This window comes from Rhopalosiphum padi, chromosome 1 (assembly GCF_020882245.1).
Source record: "Rhopalosiphum padi isolate XX-2018 chromosome 1, ASM2088224v1, whole genome shotgun sequence".
Taxonomy (NCBI): domain Eukaryota; kingdom Metazoa; phylum Arthropoda; class Insecta; order Hemiptera; family Aphididae; genus Rhopalosiphum; species Rhopalosiphum padi.
Genome location: NC_083597.1, coordinates 11512169 through 11534046, shown reverse-complemented (window position 1 = coordinate 11534046; position 21878 = coordinate 11512169). Strand labels below are relative to the sequence as shown.

Here is a 21878-nt window from a genome sequence, read left to right as displayed (position 1 = left end):
CGACCATTACATTATAATATATTATAATAAATTATTATATATTATATAGGTCGCTATTCATGGAAATTTTAGCGTTCTACGTACATAACACTGCAAACGATTCAACACTTCAACAGCTGTTGAATTTGGTGTATATTATATGTAAGTACATGACGAACTATATATTATAGTAGTTATAACAGCGCGTCGGTATATTACGCCGCCCGGCCACCACCATGTTATAATAATATATACCGCCGTAAAGTGTATATTATAATATTGTGTCGTGCCGGTTGAATAATACCAATCAGTATTTATTTTGAGTAATTACTGTAAGAGAGATCGCGGGCCGTGGCGTCGACGACCCCGCGGTTTGCGTTCGAGTGGGTTGATTGGCGGGTGGGTGGTTGGCCGGAGAGTTATTTCCGACGGATCGTCCAAAGACCATTTCGTCAGGGTCGGCTACCCTTGCCTAGTCGCCTATACCGAGTACCAAGGACGACGTCAATTCGTTTCCGCCACAGACGCGCGTAACGGACGGCTACGACCTCTGTCGGCGGCACTACAAATCGAATACACCTATTATTAACGTTTATTGTAAATATTATTATAATTTATCAAAGTCGACTCCCGAGTTGTAGAATACCTACAAAACTGTACGGTGTGCTGTAACGACAACGATATCGTTATTGCTTTGCGTCGTACGATTTCATTTCGTATTTTGCATAATACGCTACGGGCCAGCGGTGGTGTAAAATACCACCCACCCGCGTTTCGTTTTGCTTTTTTTTTACCAAAAACGTAAGTCTGACGATGGGGGGGGAAGGTCTGATACTTTCAAATCGTCGTCGTCGGCGAAAAACCGTCGCATCGTCGCAATATTCGCCATATTCGCATTACCCATTGTCGCACGACGATACACAAACCGATAAACCGTGTGCCTAGTCATCGGGTCGTCGTGACGTCAGCAATGGTGACGGCGGCGGCAGCAGCAAAGCGCGGCACTACGGCGGCTGCGGAGACCGTAAAATCGTTAGGTGGGGGAGCGCCGCCGACGACCGACACGCACACCCCCCGCCAGTTCTCGACCGCCCGCCCGCCGTTCCCACCCGTCGCGGCAACGGGCTGGTCGACGCCGCCGCCGCCGCCGCCTCGCAACCGGAGCAGCAGCAGTCATCACTGCCGAAGTTTCCGTACCGTACGTTCGGCGATGTTATTTAAATCCCCGGGCTGGTAACGGGAAATTCGTTCGTACTGGTATGTGTACAGTTTTTGGCAGTTTTTCCGTTGATTTAACGACGTCTACTTCCATGGTCATTCATCGAGCACTGCAGGTAAGTGCGCGCTGCTTTCTTCCGCTAACCCACAAAGTCCGCGCGAATCGTCTCTGCACCGCCGCCGTACACCGGCGATAATGTGTATTGCGGTCATCACGATAATATCCGCTCGGCGTCCGCGTTATTGGCGCCGTTATATCAGGTAGGCAGGTAGACGGACGGACCGCCGCCAGCGCACGATGTTTGCACGGGCGGCGGCGGATATCGCGAGCCGCGTCGGTCGGTTATTTTACGCGCGTCACGATCGCGCGAAACGTTCTCGCAATGGCGTTTGGCCATAAATAGAGGTACGCACGGCCGTCGTCGACGATCTCGAGGGGCGGTCGGACTACGACGACGACGACCACCGTACGTTGTGGCACGATTATTTGCGGGGAGGGGGGGGGAAGAGTAAGAAGGATCGAGGTGGCCTGCTGCAACTGTTGTGGCGGCCGTCGACCACGTCTTGCCGTCGTCGTCTCAGTCTCTCGGTAGTTGGTGGCGAGAGCTGGCCAGCACGCACACACGGTCAACCGCAATAATATCACTGTCGTAACAATAACTTCTTAAAATAAAATATATTAAGTACACAATATTATCGTCGTTCAATTTTGAATTTTCCTAGGGGCCATTCTACGTTCGACGTCAACGTCCGATCAACAAACATTGTATTTTACCGTATACCATAGTCCATAATATTATCGGCAAGTATATTATAATGTATACCCCGCGATTGTTTATACCTATTTATTGTCGCCGTTGTATTGCGTGGTGTGACCGACGAGTGGCCGAATCAGATCTCTCGAGTTCCACCGATAAGCATATTCAGTCAGTGTCAGTTCAGTGAATATAGTTTTCCAACGGTTTGGCTGAGGAATGTTTCAAGAGGACATTTCCAGTTTTTCTTAGTTCTCTTTGTATCCAATACTACAGTGTTCTAGTAAATCACCAACCAATGACATTACAAATTAAATCAATATAATAGGGGTATGCCAGTCTTATGAGAGAGATTACCCAGTGGTCGACAGAAAACACGAGTTAATGAAATATATATATAATCTATATGTTTGTTAGGTATTCCAAAACCAATACCAATATATTGAAATAGTTCTTGTAAAATATAGGCACTAGGTATATTCACAAGAATGATTTTTTTCAGCACTTGCCATAGTTGTAAAATTGAAGTAGAGAGTTGATTCATTTGAACTATTATTGTAATTGATATCGTTCAATTTATTATAGGTAGGTATTTTGTAAATTTAACACTGATATATTACCTACTTATTGATTAGTTTTGTAGGTATATAAGCATACTCTTAACTTCTATAAAAACTAAAATAGTTAATACTGTAATTTACTTTCTTGTCTATGTAATAAAAATAGAGAGTACCTTACTAGTAAAAGTAGGTTGTATAATCATGTAGGTAATTAGTTTTGGTTGTCTGATACTCTGATGTTTTTGAAGTGAAATCAGTTTGAAATCCCAAGCTTAAAAATTAATCTGGTAGGTACATAGCTGTATTCCTTAAAACACATTTTGTTAGTTACCTACCTTATTAATATCGGGCATTTAAATCGGTTATATTTTAAAAACTAACTTTTTCATTGACTTAAAGAAAAAATATTTTCTTATAAAACTAAAATGCCTTAGGTAGGTATTTTAGTTTAACTAAAATTATTATAATACACTCGTATTTTGTCATTTAATATTTAAAATTGATCTAGAAATAGTTTTGAATTAGTGTTTAAGGTCAGTAAGATTAAAATAGTCAGTACCAATTGTGTTTGTACTCCGCAAATTAAGTGTCTATTACTGTATTGTTATCTAGTTAAGAAAGTACATTAATACTAAGAACTACATTTTTAGTTTATTATAAAAACTATTTTGCATGATATTAACAAAAATATTGACCCTTGGTGGTATTTTGTTAAGACATAGGTAGTTACTTTAAAATGTTATTTTTATGCATTTTGTAAACTGTTTATGAATTAAAATAATGCCCTTTACGTCATAATGATTTTGTTGCCATAATACTAAAGAAGCCATAGGCATTTTAAATTGTGTATGTCATAACAATATGAAAACAACAACTCATTTTAAAAGTAAATTATGGTTATTTTTAAACTTTGAATTAAAGTTAATTGTGTAATGGAATTCAAAAAAATATTTAATAACAATTTTAAGTTTCCTTTCAGAGTTTTGTTTATTTTTATTCCATTGGGTTGTGGGTTAATTAATAATAATTCCTAGTACATTTTTTGTTGATTAGTCAACAATTTGTATGATAAAAGATTAATTCTATTTATTTTTAAATTTTTTATTCTTTTAGGTACTCAAAGTACTTCAAATTATAGAAAAAGTGTTTACAAAAGTATTAATAGTTATGTGATTAAATATTCATATGGAAATATTAAAATCCATAAATAACAAATTATAGATTAATATTCAAATACTTATTTAAAACATAGCACTATTCACTAATACCTAATAATCTGTGTAATTATTTTATTTTTATCGAATTTACCTATAAAATTGTAATAAGTGTTTTCTTTTCATACGTTTGATATGGATTAAATAGATTATTTAAACTCACTGTTTACAATTTTCACACACAATGTTGGTACCAAATCATAAATTATTAAAACATCATAAATTGTAATGTTTATATTTGATGTGCAAAGTGATTTACTATTAAAATAATATTAGTTATGACTTATGAATAAGCAAGATAATATATTTTCAGTTGCTTTGATTATTATATTTTTACAACTTGCTTATTATGCAACATATACTGAATCTTATGACTGTTTAATTGTTATTGTGTGTAATATAATTTATTTAGAGAAGTGTATAGGGTTAATAAAAAAAAAGGCTTGTAGTTTTAACTAGGTACTTAGTGAAAGGACATTTGAGCGGATAGGCTAGTTAAATATTGAATTTAATAGTTGTGATCCACTTAATGAATTAATGCTTTTGGTCCAATGTTGTCTTGCTCAATGCATTTAATTAATTGTTACTAACCATATCAAATATAAATAAAATATCTCCACATAGTAAAATAATAATGTAATTGTAGGTAACTACACAATTTTACAAGTTTAACTTGTAAATAATTTATTTAAAAAAATATTTACCCACTGAATTCCAATGAAAAATAATTATAATCTAGTCATAATATTTGTCATTAATAGCTAAGATAAGCAATTGTCAACACAAAAACTATGATTTATCATTCTTATCTTAAATAAATTTTGTTTCAGGTTGTTAAATCTGTAGCAGCCTTTGGTTTCATGGATTTGTCGTTAGACAGCAGTGAATATTGCCAGGCACAACACAATACATTGGATGTGAATGCATACTAAATCATTTTATTTGAATATTATGCTTGCTCGTTGAACACGCATTGATCCTAATCTATCCTTATTGTTGAATCGTTTTCCTCGATAATTTAGTATAATTTGTTGGTCGTAAGAACAAAAACGCCGCTGTTAATTTATGGACTAAAGACTAGACTGTTTTTTGTCTTCAGTTTTCAGTTTGGACATAGACATCATCTAAACAGTAATTCATCCTTGTATAATTTAATTTTCCTGTTATATATTATAAATCGGCTCAATGAGCAACGAAACTATAATGCGTCAAAAAGACATAAGACCACCACCCTGCGAGATAGATTATAAAGGCATGAGATTTCTAATCACCGATAGACCTAATGATCAGATAATTCACAACTATGTAGCTGTAAGTAATACAAAATATATTTTAAATCTAAATTAATCAAACTAAATTATTATTTTTGTAATTTTAGGAATTAAAGAGGCATAATGTTAAACATGTTGTGCGTGTTTGCGAACCAACATACAAAATAGATGAATTGAAAGCAGAAGGTATTGTAGTGACTGACTTGGCATATGATGATGGCACATCCCCTGCAAATGAGGTAAATTACTCAATTAAGTATTATTTTGCGCATTAAACATGGTATATCTTTAATTATATTGTGTTTTATTTTTGTTAGTTGATAGAAGAATGGTTTGAATTATTACGAAATCAATTCCGTTCAGATGAGGGCAGCTGTGTTGCTGTACATTGTGTGGCTGGTTTGGGTCGTGCGCCTGTCTTAGTTGCTCTGGCATTGATAGAACTTGGGTTGAAATATGAAGATGCTGTTCAATTAATCAGAGAGTACGTACTATACATTATAAAGTAAAATATTATCTGTTAATGTGCTGATTTCTAAGATAAAACATTTCTTTAGGAAACGAAGAGGAGCTATAAATTCTAAACAACTGGCATTTCTAGAAAAGTACCGTCCGAAATCTAAACTGAAGATGAAGAATGGACATAAGTCTACTTGTTGCATCCAATGAACACATCCCCCATATCTCGGTCATACTAAACTTAAACTAATAACCATTTTATGCATAGCACAAATATAATAATCACCAAAAACACTTAGAGAAACCCATGAACACTAACAATTGAATATGTATTGCTGTTGCGATAAAAGATCTGATAACCTTTCATCTAGTATAGTGCAAAATAATTAGCGTGTTTTAAATAAGATTTAATCAAATTGTTAAAACGTAAATAAATTTAATTTGCTTTTCCCAAAATTTCTTCAACTTTTGCTTTACATCCTAAATAATAGGGCGTTTAGTAATACACTATTAAAGTAACTTATTATAACAATAATAATAATCATTTTTTTTTTATTTTTGTGATAAAATAAAACCTTATACTGTCAAACAATGCATTTCTCATAACCAATGTCTTCTAAAAAATAATATTCAAATCAAATTGATATCAATATACAACAACTCATTTTATACTTTGATACTATTTTGTTTATTCCATTGTGTACGAAATATATTATAAAAGTGCTTTCAATCACTAAATAATATAAACTTTAAACTTACGGTTAGTTCCAAAAATAATGGAGTAGATGATCTTGTCTGTAATCGAACTTTGGAAGTGCAATGAGTTCACTAACTTACCAAAAAGCATACCAGTTATGATTATTTAATAAATATTAGCTAATTCAATTTTGATTATACTTGTATAATATAATAACTTATTATAATAAATTATCGATGCGCATACATTTCCCCCCGACTATTATTGTGCATTGGATTTTTTTTTTTAATTTTAAGTATTTTTGCGAACGTGTAGCAATTTGTTTCCAAAATATAAACAAATATATATATATATATACATAGAAATACTTGAATGTATTATGTAAATTGATTATTCAAAGTAAGGTTGTCCTTACATACATTCCTCGTGCTCACTATTTCTTTTATAGGTAGATAGTACATAGTAAATATTATTAGATATTATGTACGCCCAACTCGTGAGGCAGTTATCTTATGTGATCTTTAATCACTCTCTTCCTGCCTCCTGCCATCCACCTTTTTCCATATTTCGCTCTAAATTATACGGCTGACGTGGAATACGAGAAACCTACAGCGTGGTGTTTAGTTAAAAATTCTTCCGATTGTCTGACGAAAAATATAAACGTTTCAAAAAAAAAAAAAAATACCACCCGATCGATACATGAACACTATATTATTGCGTAACACGACAATGATACTATTAATACGGTGACGTAATAACTCCCCGCCGGGCTCTGCTTAGTGGCGGTCAGCGTTTTATTTCCATTGCTGTGGATTAAGTGCATCCCTCGCCCATTCATACAACTGAAGCGGCTGCAAGACATTGACTAAAAAGTATAACTAGGAAATAATACTGAAATACCTAATTGATAGATATTGTGTGCTGAAAAAAAATATATTTGCGTTAACGGTGCGTGACGTGTACATATAAGAACGGAGAAAACCCTCGCTCGCAAATGGTTGAACTTGAACCCCATCGGGTTTTCGGTGACGCACAGACATCGTTTCCGTGGCGTGACGTATATAGGTGACGGCAAACTTTGGCCAAAAAATACGACACGACGACGACCATATTATAATAACGGTTAAAGAATGGCAAGCAGTTGCCAAACGCGTTGATTCGTCTAGAGGATGCCAAAAAGATGATGTTTTTTGTTTTTTCGAAGTTTTCTCGATGCGCGTTGCATAGGCTGTCGTAGTGTCGTGTTTTTATTAAATCATAGATATACCCGATCAATTACTTTATTTTTAACAATTTATGGTTCGTTAGGTTTTAGAAGAGTAGACGTCAGCTATAATACTGCTATAGGATTCCTAATTGCGAATGAAATGTAAGTAGGGGAATGCCTATATTAAATTTGTTTTAATAGTACGGTATCACGACAAGTTGGTATTAATAATGAGTGCACACTTCTGACTAGTGAAAACCCATCTACACTTGACTAAATCGTTCTCTGTAATCTGCAGTACTCTCGTGTTATTCTTAAAAAATTTTAAAAACAGTTTTCGAATGTGTCTTTAGGTGCATTTTAGAGAGAGAGCAGTCACCCATTTTGGGTTTTGAATGTTTGTTTACAGATTTGGGTTGATATTTATGTTTAGTCGTTTTAAAAATATAAATGTTTATACAAAAATATACGTTATCCTTAATCATGTATAAATAAATGTTAGTAATGTACGTCGCACATTGTATTGCATGCACGATGTATACCTACAGAGAAACCGTATTGAGGTTTGAGAATATACAGGACATGGGTATTCTTATAGATATACATAAAAATAACTTATTGGATTTTAAATAAATTTGTTAGACGTTGGTGTATCTATTCCTGTGGAAAATCAGAAATTTGATCCCCCAACCGTCATTGGTTATCATCTAGGTAGGTACTTAATATAATTTAATTATATGTTTAATACTAAAGTAATAGTAGGTGATAGTATTTAGGTCTTAAAATAGTATCACACTTTGTTTTTGTTCTTTATCGGTAAACATCACTTATTTTATTTAAGAGTGATTGTGTGAATAATCAAAGAAAACAATTGACTTATACTTTTTAGTTTTTACCATTCACTTAATATATACATAAATAACAAATTGCTAAAAAAAAAAACTGTAAAAATACTGAACATTTTTATCAAAATATGAGTTTTATTATGTATATCTACAGTAAAACTTCGATTATCCGCGTTCGCGATTAATCGTGCTCACTTTCAAAAATGTGTAGGTACCAAAAGTAAAGGAATATAGATGATAGGCGCGTAAGCAGTAGGTAATTATTATTGTTCGTATAAGTAAATAACGATAAATAATAATGTATATTTTTTTAAATTAACCTATATTGCTTTTTACCGCCTGTACTTATTAATAAACGATGTGTGAGCTGTATTATAAATAGTTCTATTAGGGTCACACGAACATTTTATATTAGGAAAATCATTTCAAACGTCAAAAAACAAATACCTACTGATTACTTCATATTTCCAGCCCTAACTTTATAACATGACATTGTATACACTGTGCATTATGCATATAAATAAATAACATTGTACCTATATTATTATAGTTCGTTAAGTATAAAAGAAATGAAGTTTCGATTAACCGTAGTTTTCATTTATCAATGTGACTCCTACCCGCCGTTACCACGGATAATCGAGGTTATATATTTTGCCCACGCGAATTCTGTAGCCTTTAATAAGTTGTATTAGTTAATGTTACAGTATCTGCACTTCAGCACTTGTGCCTGTATCGGGTATTTACGTTCAATTATAACTAGGTACTTACCATATTATATTATTATTATTATTATTATTAGCGCATAATTTGTATTTTTTTTTCCGTGATCACAATATTCATTATGCGATTATTCCTTTTCACGCCTTACAATGATCCGGCTATAACCTATTACTCATTTGCGCACATTTATCTTTTTTACAAATTACAACTCAATAGCACAATTTACGAACAATGGACCCAATTTTCAAAAATCATTAAACCGCATATAGGGTGTACAAAACTTGTGTGGTTCCAAATTTTCGAATTAGTAATCACCTACTAATTACCGATGATGGAGAATTATATTATGTACCTTCTCATACAGGTTAGACTGTATTTAGGTTTAACTTGGAGTAAAACAGATTATAACGTTAGGGTATTGAGAAACGATAATAACCGATCAAAAAGTACGAGTCATGACTATTGTAAGAGTTGCGTGGTATAATATTAATAATGTATAGTGTATATGTCACCTAAGTGGTACCCTTGTACATCTAAAGGTATATATTTATACCTACGTGTATTAAACTTTGTATAAATGTCTATAATACTGTGCGTTATAAACTACACATCCTATAATAATTGTATACACATTTTATACGTATATAATTTTCAAAATGGATGTATTTAAAAAATAACGCAAATTAACCGAATAATACATTAACATTGCTCCTCACGCAAATATACAAAATTAATTAACATATTGTTTTAATAATGATAAACATTGAAAAAGAGAGTGTTTGTATTCAGTAAACGGCGTATAGATAGATTTTAAAGTTCTTTTGTGTACCTATTATGTATTTTGTTGTACCTATAGCGTATATAGGTAGGTATATTATGGGGCTAAGCAATGTGAAAACAGTTCGGCTCCCATGTAGTGATTTACAAAGGAAAATAAAGGTAGGTATATTATGAATTTTGATGTAAGCCAACGGCCGACAGAGCATCAGAACTAACCTTCGGTTGGTAGAAGAGATGTAAAGAGTCAAATACTATATGTATCAAGTAGGAACCTATATTGTTGTAGGTAATATTTGATTTATAACAACGTGATGAATAGAAAAATAATGTTATAACATGATTCTCATCTCAGTTTGCGAAACTATATAAAAAAAGGTATAATCTTTCAATTTAACATTAACAAAAAATTCAAAAATTAACAATAAAGTAGTTAATGAATGATAAATATTAATGAATTAGTACTAACGAATAATGATTTTAATTTTTCATAACATAAATCACAATGTTTTAATTTGTTGGTAAAATATACAAAAACAATATTTAGAAGAAAATAGAAATATACCTATTAAAAAGCTTATGGGTGTCATTTCCGCCTTCTGGGATGCAAGTGTATACCTATGTATTTTTTTCTTGTATCCAATAGAATCAATAGATGATAGATGATTTTTAGATTTTACTGATTTGTTATTGAAATTGATTGCGGTTGCTGTTCTGATATGCAGGTTATTAGTTAGGTATAACATTTCGATTTTTGATTGTAACTTTTTTGATGTGAGAGATAATTTTTTATATTTCAATTCTCCTCAGCTATAATTAAACAGATAGGTATATAATAATTATTATTTAATAAAGTATTTCAATAATTAGTTAATCATTATCTCAATTAATTATCTTCTAATTATAATTTTTCTAAATTATTTTCAATTTTATAAAATATTAATAATCTTTTTGTATTATAAAGTTTAAATGTTTTTATTCGTTTTCATTTGTATTAAAGAAAAACGATTAAATATTAAAATTTTGGAATGATTAATAATAATTTTTAAATCTTAGAGTATCTATTTAGTATTGGGTTATTATATATTTATATGATTGGCTATTGGAAATTTGTCTTTAATTTTTAAATGACGCCCTTTTTAAATAGTTTACTTTAATCCCACCCTGCAGCATACCCCGCTTTGGTCTCTATTACGTTCCTGTAATATTTGAATACGTGGCCATAATTTGATAAGCGCGAAATACAATATACCAATCTTCCTATATTATAATAGACGTGTTTGTATTTTGTATGCAGATTCTGTAATACTTACGTAGTACGCTATAATACCTATATAGTACCTATATACGATATACGATATATAGGTATGTATACGATTTCAAACGATAAACCTGGTGAGTGGTGGTGCAACTATACCTACGATAGGTAATATTATATTTAATTGGTGGTGGCAAAAACATAATATTTCTGGTTCACCTTCATGAAAATACTAACACGAGTACTTTCAGCGTACGAAATATACGCCGTTTAAAGTTTTAGAACTGCAGCATAGGTAAAGTATATTATAATAGATATATAGGTACATATACAGGATATATACGTGTCATGATACTGTATAATATGTTTTCTTTTCACTTGATATTTTGCAGTCATTAAGGAAATATCCGGCAAAACACTATAGAAAGACTTACGATACACCGATGATTAAAGTTATAAGGTTCTACTCGTATAATTTAAAATTCATAAACTTCAATAAAATTTAATATAACTTTATATTTATCAAACCGTTCTCGCTTACCTAACCATGAACTATTTCAAGATGATTAAACCATCTAGTTGTTTATGGACAAAAACTGAAATTACAGTTTTATGTTGGCATGTCACTAAATGCAAAGTTATGTCCTCGTGCCGCCGTGATCACATATTAACTATCTTAATTTCACTTAAATATATTATATATATTCATTACTATACTGTTCTCTGCGCTGATGTTTCAGTTCGTAATCTTGGTTTCATATGAGTTACAACTGTAGTCATGATGGTACATTGAAGAAGCTTGCCAATGAAAACCCAACTATTTAATAAAAACATCAAACTTTAATTTATTCATTGTTTCTATACTTTTATGAATTTGTGTTTGCTATTTTATGTTATGAAATCATGCTTTTGTTGAATATTGTAAATGTTATTATTATCTATATATGTATAATAATAGGTATATAAAAAAGTGTTATTGTATCTATCATATTTATTTAGCTGGACAGTTGCCCGTAATTTCATTTAATAAATAAATAATTTCACGACTCTTGGCCTCTCAATTTTTTATTTCTTTAGTACATTGACAAATCTAATGAATAATATATATTTTTAGAAATTTAGAAATTTATACATTTTTGCTTAATTATTCAAAACCTTACTATCCAAATTATCCAAGTGTACTAAAATAATGTAATATTATTATGTATATGTTATGATTTATAACAACATTTGGGAATTTAACGTCAGAACCAAATTGTTTGGTTATTTTATTGTTATACACCTAGCCATATTATAACAGGTATCGGCTAAGACAGACAATAAAGTCAATTTCCAAGATACGAAAAAATATTGTTCATGGTTTAATTCTCAATAAGGTTATACCTATACTGTTGTGGAATTTTTTATTGAACAACGTGTTAAACATTGACACTGATTGACAAGTGCATTTGTTTATTTAGCATACTATAATAGTTACAACATAAAATAGCTTACAGTTGCAATTTTATTAACCTTGGCCTCCGGCGGTGCTAAATTAAAGGTAGGATCTTCTTTAAACGTAATTTATTTTTCAAGTTGACGAGTCTTTGGTATAGTGCTCGATGCCTTGTTCTGTGGTCGAATGTACAAATGTTTAAGAATTTTGTTTTCCATTTAAATCGTACATTTATTAACTAAAAATAAGTATGCTTTAAAAAAGATTACGCCACTGATTTTAAGATGGGCTAATAAAGGTATATTTTAAATTTGAAAGCGATTTCAAACAGAATTTTATAATACATTTACTGTGGATTTTAATTTCAATTCAATAATAATAAGCATTGGTTATTACTCAGATCAAAATTTAAAACAGTTAGGTAAGTATTAGCATTGATTATATAATCAATGGTATTAGGATCTAATAAATAATAAATACTTTGTGTTAAATTAGGTAAATAGGTACCAGTCCTATACTCCTATCTAACTTATATATATATATATATATATATATAAGCTTTCTTAAACTTTAGTAATTACTGTTAATAATTTTCGTGGTTATCCATGGGGGTCAATAAACGTTGAGTGCATTTACTACTATAGTACCATAAACTGCTTAGATTGACATAATATTTTTTTGGTTTTTTTCTTAAAGTATTTACTTGATTTTTGTTGTTTATTTGCAGTTTTTGTTCACGACGTTGACAATTCTAGCATTATTTTTATTTGTAATTTGTATTGACAGCTTTTAGGAAGATAAAACACGTTTCACATTTCCCATCTCCAGTCGCTTTTAAAGTGCCGCGAAATAGCTTTTTAAACAAATAGAAATAGACAATATAATTATATAAGTATATAAGTATCTACGACCTACGTCCGCGAAGAGAACAAATAATGTTATTTTTATAGATTTGAAAAATTGTTCTTCTTAATTATTTCATGTCGACTGTCTATTGCGAATGCCAATGTTTATGTCATAGACATATAAATATTTTTATAGTTTATACACATTAACTATTTGGTATGGCCTGTAATTATATAAGTCACCGATCAATCACGTAATAACATATTAACATACATATATATTATATAGTTGTTAATTAACGATATTGGACGGAATTTAACGTACATATTATATATAGTTACGAGTTAACGTCATCATTTTCGTCATCCACTAAAACATATTATATACTAATCAGTTATCACTTATTACTACATAAACTACATAATGTATTAATTTTGACTGTTAACAATATTGTACTAGCTAATCCGACTTTATATTGGTTAACCTCTTAAAGTAATACAACTGCTTTAGTAGTTTTCGATGTTTTTGTATTAAAGAAATATATATCTAAGTATATTTTCAAGTTTCAACTTTGACATTTTATTGATATTTAGGCTTATACCTATATAACAGTTTTATTCACTGATGCCTGGCCCATTCAGGTCAGGTCAGTCAGGTTTGGGGTTGCAAGTCTTGCGTGTATTGCACTATTATGCCACATAACGACAATAAACGGATAGGTATATATAGTTATTTATTTAGATATAATTTTTAATAAGATAAAAATTCAATTTACTAACTTTACTATTGAACTTTACTTGGTGATTGACTAAGCATATTCATCCTAACGTTTTTATTTTTTTTAGGCAGGAATGTATTCATATAAATTGCTGATGGTTTGAAGTTTTAATTCCACTAAAATACCATAAAAAAGACTTTGAAAACACTAAACCTAACCTAGCTGTATACGCACGCATTTAATCCACCAAAGAACTGACCCTAAAATGCGAAACACGAGGAAAGAAAAACTTTATAGATCAATTACATCATGACCAAATGCCTGAAATTCGCTGAAGCATGAACAATCTTCATTAACTCTGCTTCATTTTTGCACGAATTTAACGAAAAAAAGTACAGAAGTAATATATTTATTTTCCCGTAATATTAACATCGAAAAATTTAAATATTTATAAATAATGTCAATTGGTTTTATTTAGGTATAACCTGTATCTAATATTCTAATCTAAAAGTAGATTAATAATTATTGCTATTGAAGCTTTAATAGATAATAATAAAAACAATATTATATATTATATTATTATCTACGCAAGTGTGGAAATATTTCTTTTGATAAGTTTCATGAGTTTTTTGTTTCTTCCCAAAATTTGAAAACACTTATTAGACGCTTATCTATAACTAAATCAATAGAATAATATATAGATTAGATAATTAATACTGATAGGAAAATTTAAACCTTAGATCAGTGGTTCTCAATCTTTTTAGTACCGCGGCCCAAATTTACCCTGAAAAATCTTTCGCGACCCACATGGTTTGACTTTTCAAAAAGTAGTTATAAAAAACAAAATTTGTATTATATAAATATGTATAAATTTGTAATATATATTTAGTATTTTATAGGTTTATAACCAATTTATTTTTATAAATGTACTTTTAATAATGAGGTGTATGCGAAATATGTGCTTGTTTTCTGTTATGGTTAATAACAGCATTGACATCATAATTCAAAAAATTGTTTACTACCCACTAAAAATTGACTGACGACCCACCAGTGGGCCACGACCCACACTTTGAGAAACGCTGCCTTAGATATTTGCAATTTGATTTTTTAGTTTGATATTATACTATTACTGTAGCTGAAAATTCTGTATATAATTTAGTAAAATAACAGGAATTCATATATATTTCATAATATTATTATTGAATGATCAGATATATTATGATTCAATTATTTTTCCCAAATAACATTTTTATCTACGATTAAACTCCATGTTTGTGTTATTAAGTTGTTATAAATATCTATTTCCTTTTATTGGTATTGAATATTTTACATAATATTCAATTTAAGTTGTTTTGGTTTATTGTTTACTCGTCGTCTCATTCCATGAATGATACCTATCTATTAAAAATCTTTATCGATAGTAAACACGCGATTTTAATAATTGTTTTTGTGTTTTTGATTAAAGAGAAAATGTGCATAAAATGCCGCATAAACAAAAAAAAACTAGGTACGTAACAGTTTTCTGGGTAAAAAGTCCAAATTAAATGACGGACCGCCAAAGTTATACCTATAACCTTAAAGGATATAAGCATCCTATAGGGCAGTGGTTCTCAAATTATTTTATCTAGGCACGGAGCCTTTAAGTTGCTAGAAAAGTCTGCCAAAAACAACAACTCCAATTTTAAACCAAATACATACATACATAAAATACACATTTTATTTTATTTAATATAGACGTGTCCATGAACTTCATAATATATCACTTATCACTTATAATATAATATATATTATCATATATAATAGTCAATAGAGCACAGTTTGAGAGTCACTGCTATAGGGCATAGGCTAATGACTATAGGTATTAGGTACCTACAGCATAGTATCTGTAAGCACCTATACTATACCAAAATATTAAAAAAAGCCAACGCCGGTAGACGATAATACTATATGTATATTATGGTATCTTCTATGTCAAAAATCCATAATATACATAAATAAGTATAATACTACAATAGTACGTACTACCTAGTAGCTAATATACTTTAAATTATACAGACATAATAATAATATAATACATAGTAACAAATAATAATTAACAATTAATGATTAACGGACGGGCTTATCGCGTGAGCATATAAATATTATTATGTAATAACCAATAGGCAGCAATTATATATCCGGTATACTCATCACGTGAGTATAATATCATAAAACGTAATTCACCATAATTATAATTATTTCTGCCAATATAATACCTATGTCCTACCCCAATGGTATGTCGGTATCTATAAACAAACTGAATGTGTTATCGATAAGACTCCTAGGTAAATTGTATAGACTAGGAATGGTACCGGGAAATTCATGTTTTATTTGTATTTTTATTCAATATATATTTTTTATATTAATTTTATATTATGAAACTTTGATATGATTGAATATGTTTTTTTCCCTTGGATGTCGGATTACCGCTCTCGTGGGAACACATCCAGTAGGTACCCATCTCATTTAAAAAATTGAATTACACGATATTATTCTAAAAAAGTATGTTATAATTAACCAAGGGGCTCAGTCTACCGCTCGCTTCCTTCATCACCACCCATTGTGGGGAAGGAGTGTCAAGATCCTTCCTTCTAAATTAGCCTACGCCGACTACTCTAAAAGTTTTGCTCATGCGACCTAAGGATGACCCCCGTTTGCGTCTTTAAATTTAATATGTGAAAAATAAAATGTACAAAACTTTTTAAGTATTTAACTAATAATAAATATTATTTATTTATTTTTTGACTTTCACGGTACTTAATAATAATTATAAAAAATGTAATTTAGTAGGTACTTATCTAAAAATTTTAAATTAATAATCAATATTATATTACTTAAAATCAACATTGTTTAATATTTATTAGTATATATATATATAGGATTATTCAATTGTTCACATATATCTCATGATTATGGTTTGATTGATGGTTTTAAAAATATGTAAAATTTATAATTTCAAATCTTACCTACTTAAATAAAACACAGTCTAAAAATTATAAATTAAATTACAAATATTTAAATTTAAAATAACTAAGCAACAAGTTTAAAATATCCGGATTATTTGGATTTTATTAGTTATATGATTTGGATACGGATATCCGGATTATCCGAATAGTATTGAAATCCAGATATTATAATGACACCAATAATATATATATATATATATATATATTATATATTGTATACACTTAGGTTTATAATCATAAATAAATACAAAAATACTGTTAATTAATGCATTTATACTTATTTCCGGTGTACACACACTAGTATTATAATATATTTCCATGACCCATATTATTTATATAACAGCTATAAAAGTATGACCTATGTACTAATGTACCTACTGTTTACCGTTTAGGCGATCACGGATATTACTTTAAACTTTAAAGTCAATCTCGGTTCCTGCAGAATAAGTATAATAATAATTTATTGGTTTTCGTATATATCACTCACTAATCCCTTAACATTTTTAACACTAGTGTCACAGAAATGTCGACGCAAATTTCAAATTTCAAATATTTTTCTATCAATTAGGTATTTGTGAGAAAAAAAAATGTTATAAAAGAACCGACGATAGATTAGGAGAGAAGATGACTTCGGTAATGTTCGATACCGTGAACGCATTCCACCAGATCATTTGTCGAACGATCAAGGTGATATCTTTGAACAACATATAATATATATATTATTGTTATGAATAAATAAGTTTTATATATTTAGTCATGAGTCACCGCATAGCCTAAATACTATGAGACTGGTTTGAAATCTTTATTTTAGCGCTTAACGTTTTAAGTTCATAACAAATTAATTTTAAAATATTCACAATTTAAATTAATTTAATAGACATTACGAATAATACGAATAAATTTAAGTTATTACCTACAATAAGAATAATTATAGTTGACCCAGGTGTGAAATATCATGAATTGTTAATTATAGATATCCTTATTAAAGGAGCATTTTTTGAGCAATTTATTAATCTGACTTATCGTACTATTATACTATTATAATTTACTATGATATTGTCTATTACTTATTGTTTAGTCTATACCTCTTTTATTTTTTTACTATCAACTGTAGTTTATTAACCACTGTATGATGAAAATAAAAGTGCTTAAGAGGGCCTAAAAGTTTTACATATTAATTGAAAATTAAACACACAGTATTTTAATTTAAAAGTTTAAATGGATTCATTTAATAATATCCTAATATTAATAATAGTTTTCGAGAAAATCACAAGATAAACTATAATGATAAAGTTATGTAAGTGTACATCTTGAAGTTTTACATGTATTATTTAATATATTATATACGGCGATGATTTATAAAACATGCTTACCACAGTTGTTTATTTAATTAAATTCTAATTTCAAATTTATTTAAACTTTTATTTTTGGAAACTTTAATTCTAAGTATTTTGAAAGTATTCAATGGACTTTAAGTACATTTAAAGATCATATTTTCAAATATTTAGATTTTTTATACCACTTAGGAAATAGGTATTTAGTGATGAAAATTAATTTTTTTACAAATTTGTAACATTATTAATACTCACTGATGTTTTTTTTGAAAATTTTTATGCAGATAAATCTAAATTCAAACGAGTAATTTTTGAATTATTGAGCTGAAATAGATAATGGCATAATGCATATTATAGTCCATGATTAACATTTCCGTCCGTAATATAAAATATTGAATACAATAAAAAATTCACGATGTTTGAAAGGTAATTTGTTCACAAAAATAAATATTTGTATTTCATAAAACAAATCCCATCAGCTATGTATATAGTGTTTGTAGAAAACCGTCAATATATTGTTATTTTTTATGTGAAAATTGTCACCGCATCAGATATATACGAGTACCTATGCATATTATTTTACAGAATATACCGTTTTATTAAACGAGCCAGTATAGATATACGTCGCTCACTGCGCGTATTATCCTGATTGAAATTTTGAGGATAAAATAGCTGTAGCTGTTTACACAGAATATATAAATATAATATATATAATAATATGGCCAAGTCAAAAATTCGGTGACGCGCATAGAAAATAATATTTATCTACGTAGTTTTCATACTGTTTATCAGCGTTTAACCATTCTGTGGGTTAGTGTATTAGCTATTGGTAAATATACATTTAAAAATAAATAACATTTAACAATAACACGTGCAGTAATGATGTATTATAATACAATAAACAAAGAATATCGATAATAAATTATGAAGACCGTTGAACGCGGTTTAGATTTGGTTTATCTGCAGATCTGTAGTCATGACATTAATACATTATTTTGTTTAGCGACTATACATTGCTATGCGATTTTATTTTTAATTCCAACACGACACGATCGAGAACGGTTTTATATACACGAAAACAATTAATTATCGAACTCATTACTCACTATACGCAATAGAATAAAACGAAGGCACAACCGTAATTATTCTTTCTTGGCGATTTTTCACGATTAATTAACTGCAGCATGCTATGGAAATGTACGGTTACTTACCTATTATAAATTGTTCACCCCCTCTATGTCCGCGTATTTCGGCCGATCATTCGTTTTGCTGGTTTTTTCACTGTCACAATAATAATTTAATGTTTTGTATTTCTAATAGATAGGTACACATACACATCCCATCGGTTGTTTAGGCACATTAACGCACACGTTAACTCGGTACTCGCGTGCCTTAAACGGTTTTACATACGTCAATCGATCAAATAATGTGTATATTATTATAATTTATAATACGTGCATTACATCGATATATTTGTGTGTTGTACTCCGGATTCATATAACACCTATGTATATAATATAATCGTATTGTCGACCGATTTGCTAATTCATACATGCGTACGTCATCCATGTCGTCCTGCTGTTATTATTATATGTATATTATAGGTATCTATATACACACGTCCTACAGTTATATAAACGCTTATAGTAAGCCGAAAATGAATAAAATATGACGCATATTTATAGTATTATAATACTGGGTAAGGTACACGCGTAGACACACCTATGCATATCAATATTGGTTTTAACATTGCAATATATAAATCAAACATCGCGTCAGGTGCATTCATTGCGATTGCTTACGTTTTTTTCGATATAGCTGATATCATTGGTAAAGATTTATACACATTATTCAGTGTGATTTTTTGCCACGCATTTACGCTAGCTATTTTATTAAACATAAAGTATATACATTTATTCCAATTCTAATTTTTGGAATATTTAGGTGTCGATGAAAGATTTTATTTTTCAAATGTGTGCCTTAATACTTATGTAGGTATTCTACTTCGGATATCATTAAACTCATATGATTTTTTTTATAATATTATATTAATTATGGATATGTATAGGCATTTCAATTTTTATTCAAAGAAGTGCTTATAGGTTATGAGTTTATGACTAATTAATTATTATATTATATGTACAATGTACATACATACATTGTTTATTGAATATTTAAATATATCATAACAAAATAATATAATAAACCAATATACAAAATATAGATGTTATACATTATTAATTAAAATTTACAATCTCAATACGCTATATTTACTATTAATTATTATCGATAACAATATAATTCGAATTTTGAGATAATTTGATTATTATTAATTTACTCAATGTTCAGAAAAATCGTCTGCTAAATAATGAGGTAAAATAAAAGAGGTTATTATTTGAAAAGTAAATGTTTGTATCATATTAAGTTGTCTAAAATACCATAAACATATAGGAATATTAAAAAATAATAAGGTTTTGGAGAATTCCAAAATTAAAAATTTGAATAAATATTTAATCTAAATATACGGAAGGCGAATGCCGAATGGGGTAAGCGTGGGTAAGTCTATAATATTTAGTATGAATTTTAAAATACTCATTTATAATGTACATATGCATTATATGATTTATAATAAGCATTCAGAATATTTTCTTATAGCAAACCAGTAAAATTGTATTTATTGTTTTTTAATATTTAAGAGTAAAAATGTTTACATTTTAGATTGAATGAAAAAATTTCAAATATGTAGCGTTCAAGTAAGAAAAAAATAAAATGTAAATAGGATGTGTTGCGTGGATTTATTGATCACGATAAAAAATTACCTTGTATACCTACGCGTAACAAAATATGCGAGTTTTTGAGTTGTAAAATTTAACGTTCTATACTCGGAGGTGTTATATATGTATACAGGACACTGTGGAATTTCGCGAAACAAAACCAAAACAGGATTGAAAATTGAATTTTTTATTTTTTTATTATTATTGTTTTTGTTTAGTTCATTGCAGCGATATAGGGCCGCGTAGTATTATAGTTTTGGATGCTCCACGCGCGCGAGTCGTTATGTTATTTGTACGTGCTGAGTTGGGAGGGTTAGAAGCAGCGGTGTCGAAATCGTTGTCACGCGTACATCCGTCGGCGGGGTGGATGATCGCGAGGGGATAGCTTGGTGGCAGACGTTATATTTCAAGTCAAAGGACTTGTAGAAAAAAAGAAGGGGAAACTCCGTGAGCGCAAGATTGTATATTTATGTGCCTATATATAATATATTATATACCTAACATTACATATATTTTTACAAAAACGTCAGCTGTTCTTGTGCATGAGGCATACTGTTTAGCTTATTCGGGGGTAACCCGCTAGGTATACCGATGTCCTATATATCGTATTCATCAGACGCGGACCGGCGTATAGAGTTTGCCAAAAATACAGATATGTTTGAAAAATCTCCGTCGCCGTTGTCGTTGGACAAAAAAAGAAAAAAAGAGAGAAAGAAAAGGAACCCGAATTTTTGTAATTCACAAAATAGGGGGAAGAATCTTTCGGCAGCGCAACATGTGTGCCTTGCGTGTGTCTCGCGTTCCTT

At 30.1% G+C, this 21878-nt stretch overlaps 1 protein-coding gene across 1 annotated transcript; it reads left to right on the top strand.

Moving 5' to 3' along the window:
• The first annotated feature begins 1140 nt into the window (after positions 1-1140).
• LOC132930920 (PRL-1 phosphatase) lies at positions 1141-6518 on the top strand. The gene is made up of 5 exons (XM_060997043.1): positions 1141-1313; positions 4557-5037; positions 5105-5236; positions 5315-5481; positions 5555-6518. The coding sequence occupies exons 2-5, from the start codon at positions 4912-4914 to the stop codon at positions 5664-5666; spliced, it is 537 nt and encodes a 178-aa protein (XP_060853026.1). The 5' UTR covers positions 1141-1313; positions 4557-4911; the 3' UTR covers positions 5667-6518.
• The last annotated feature ends 15360 nt before the right edge of the window (positions 6519-21878 follow it).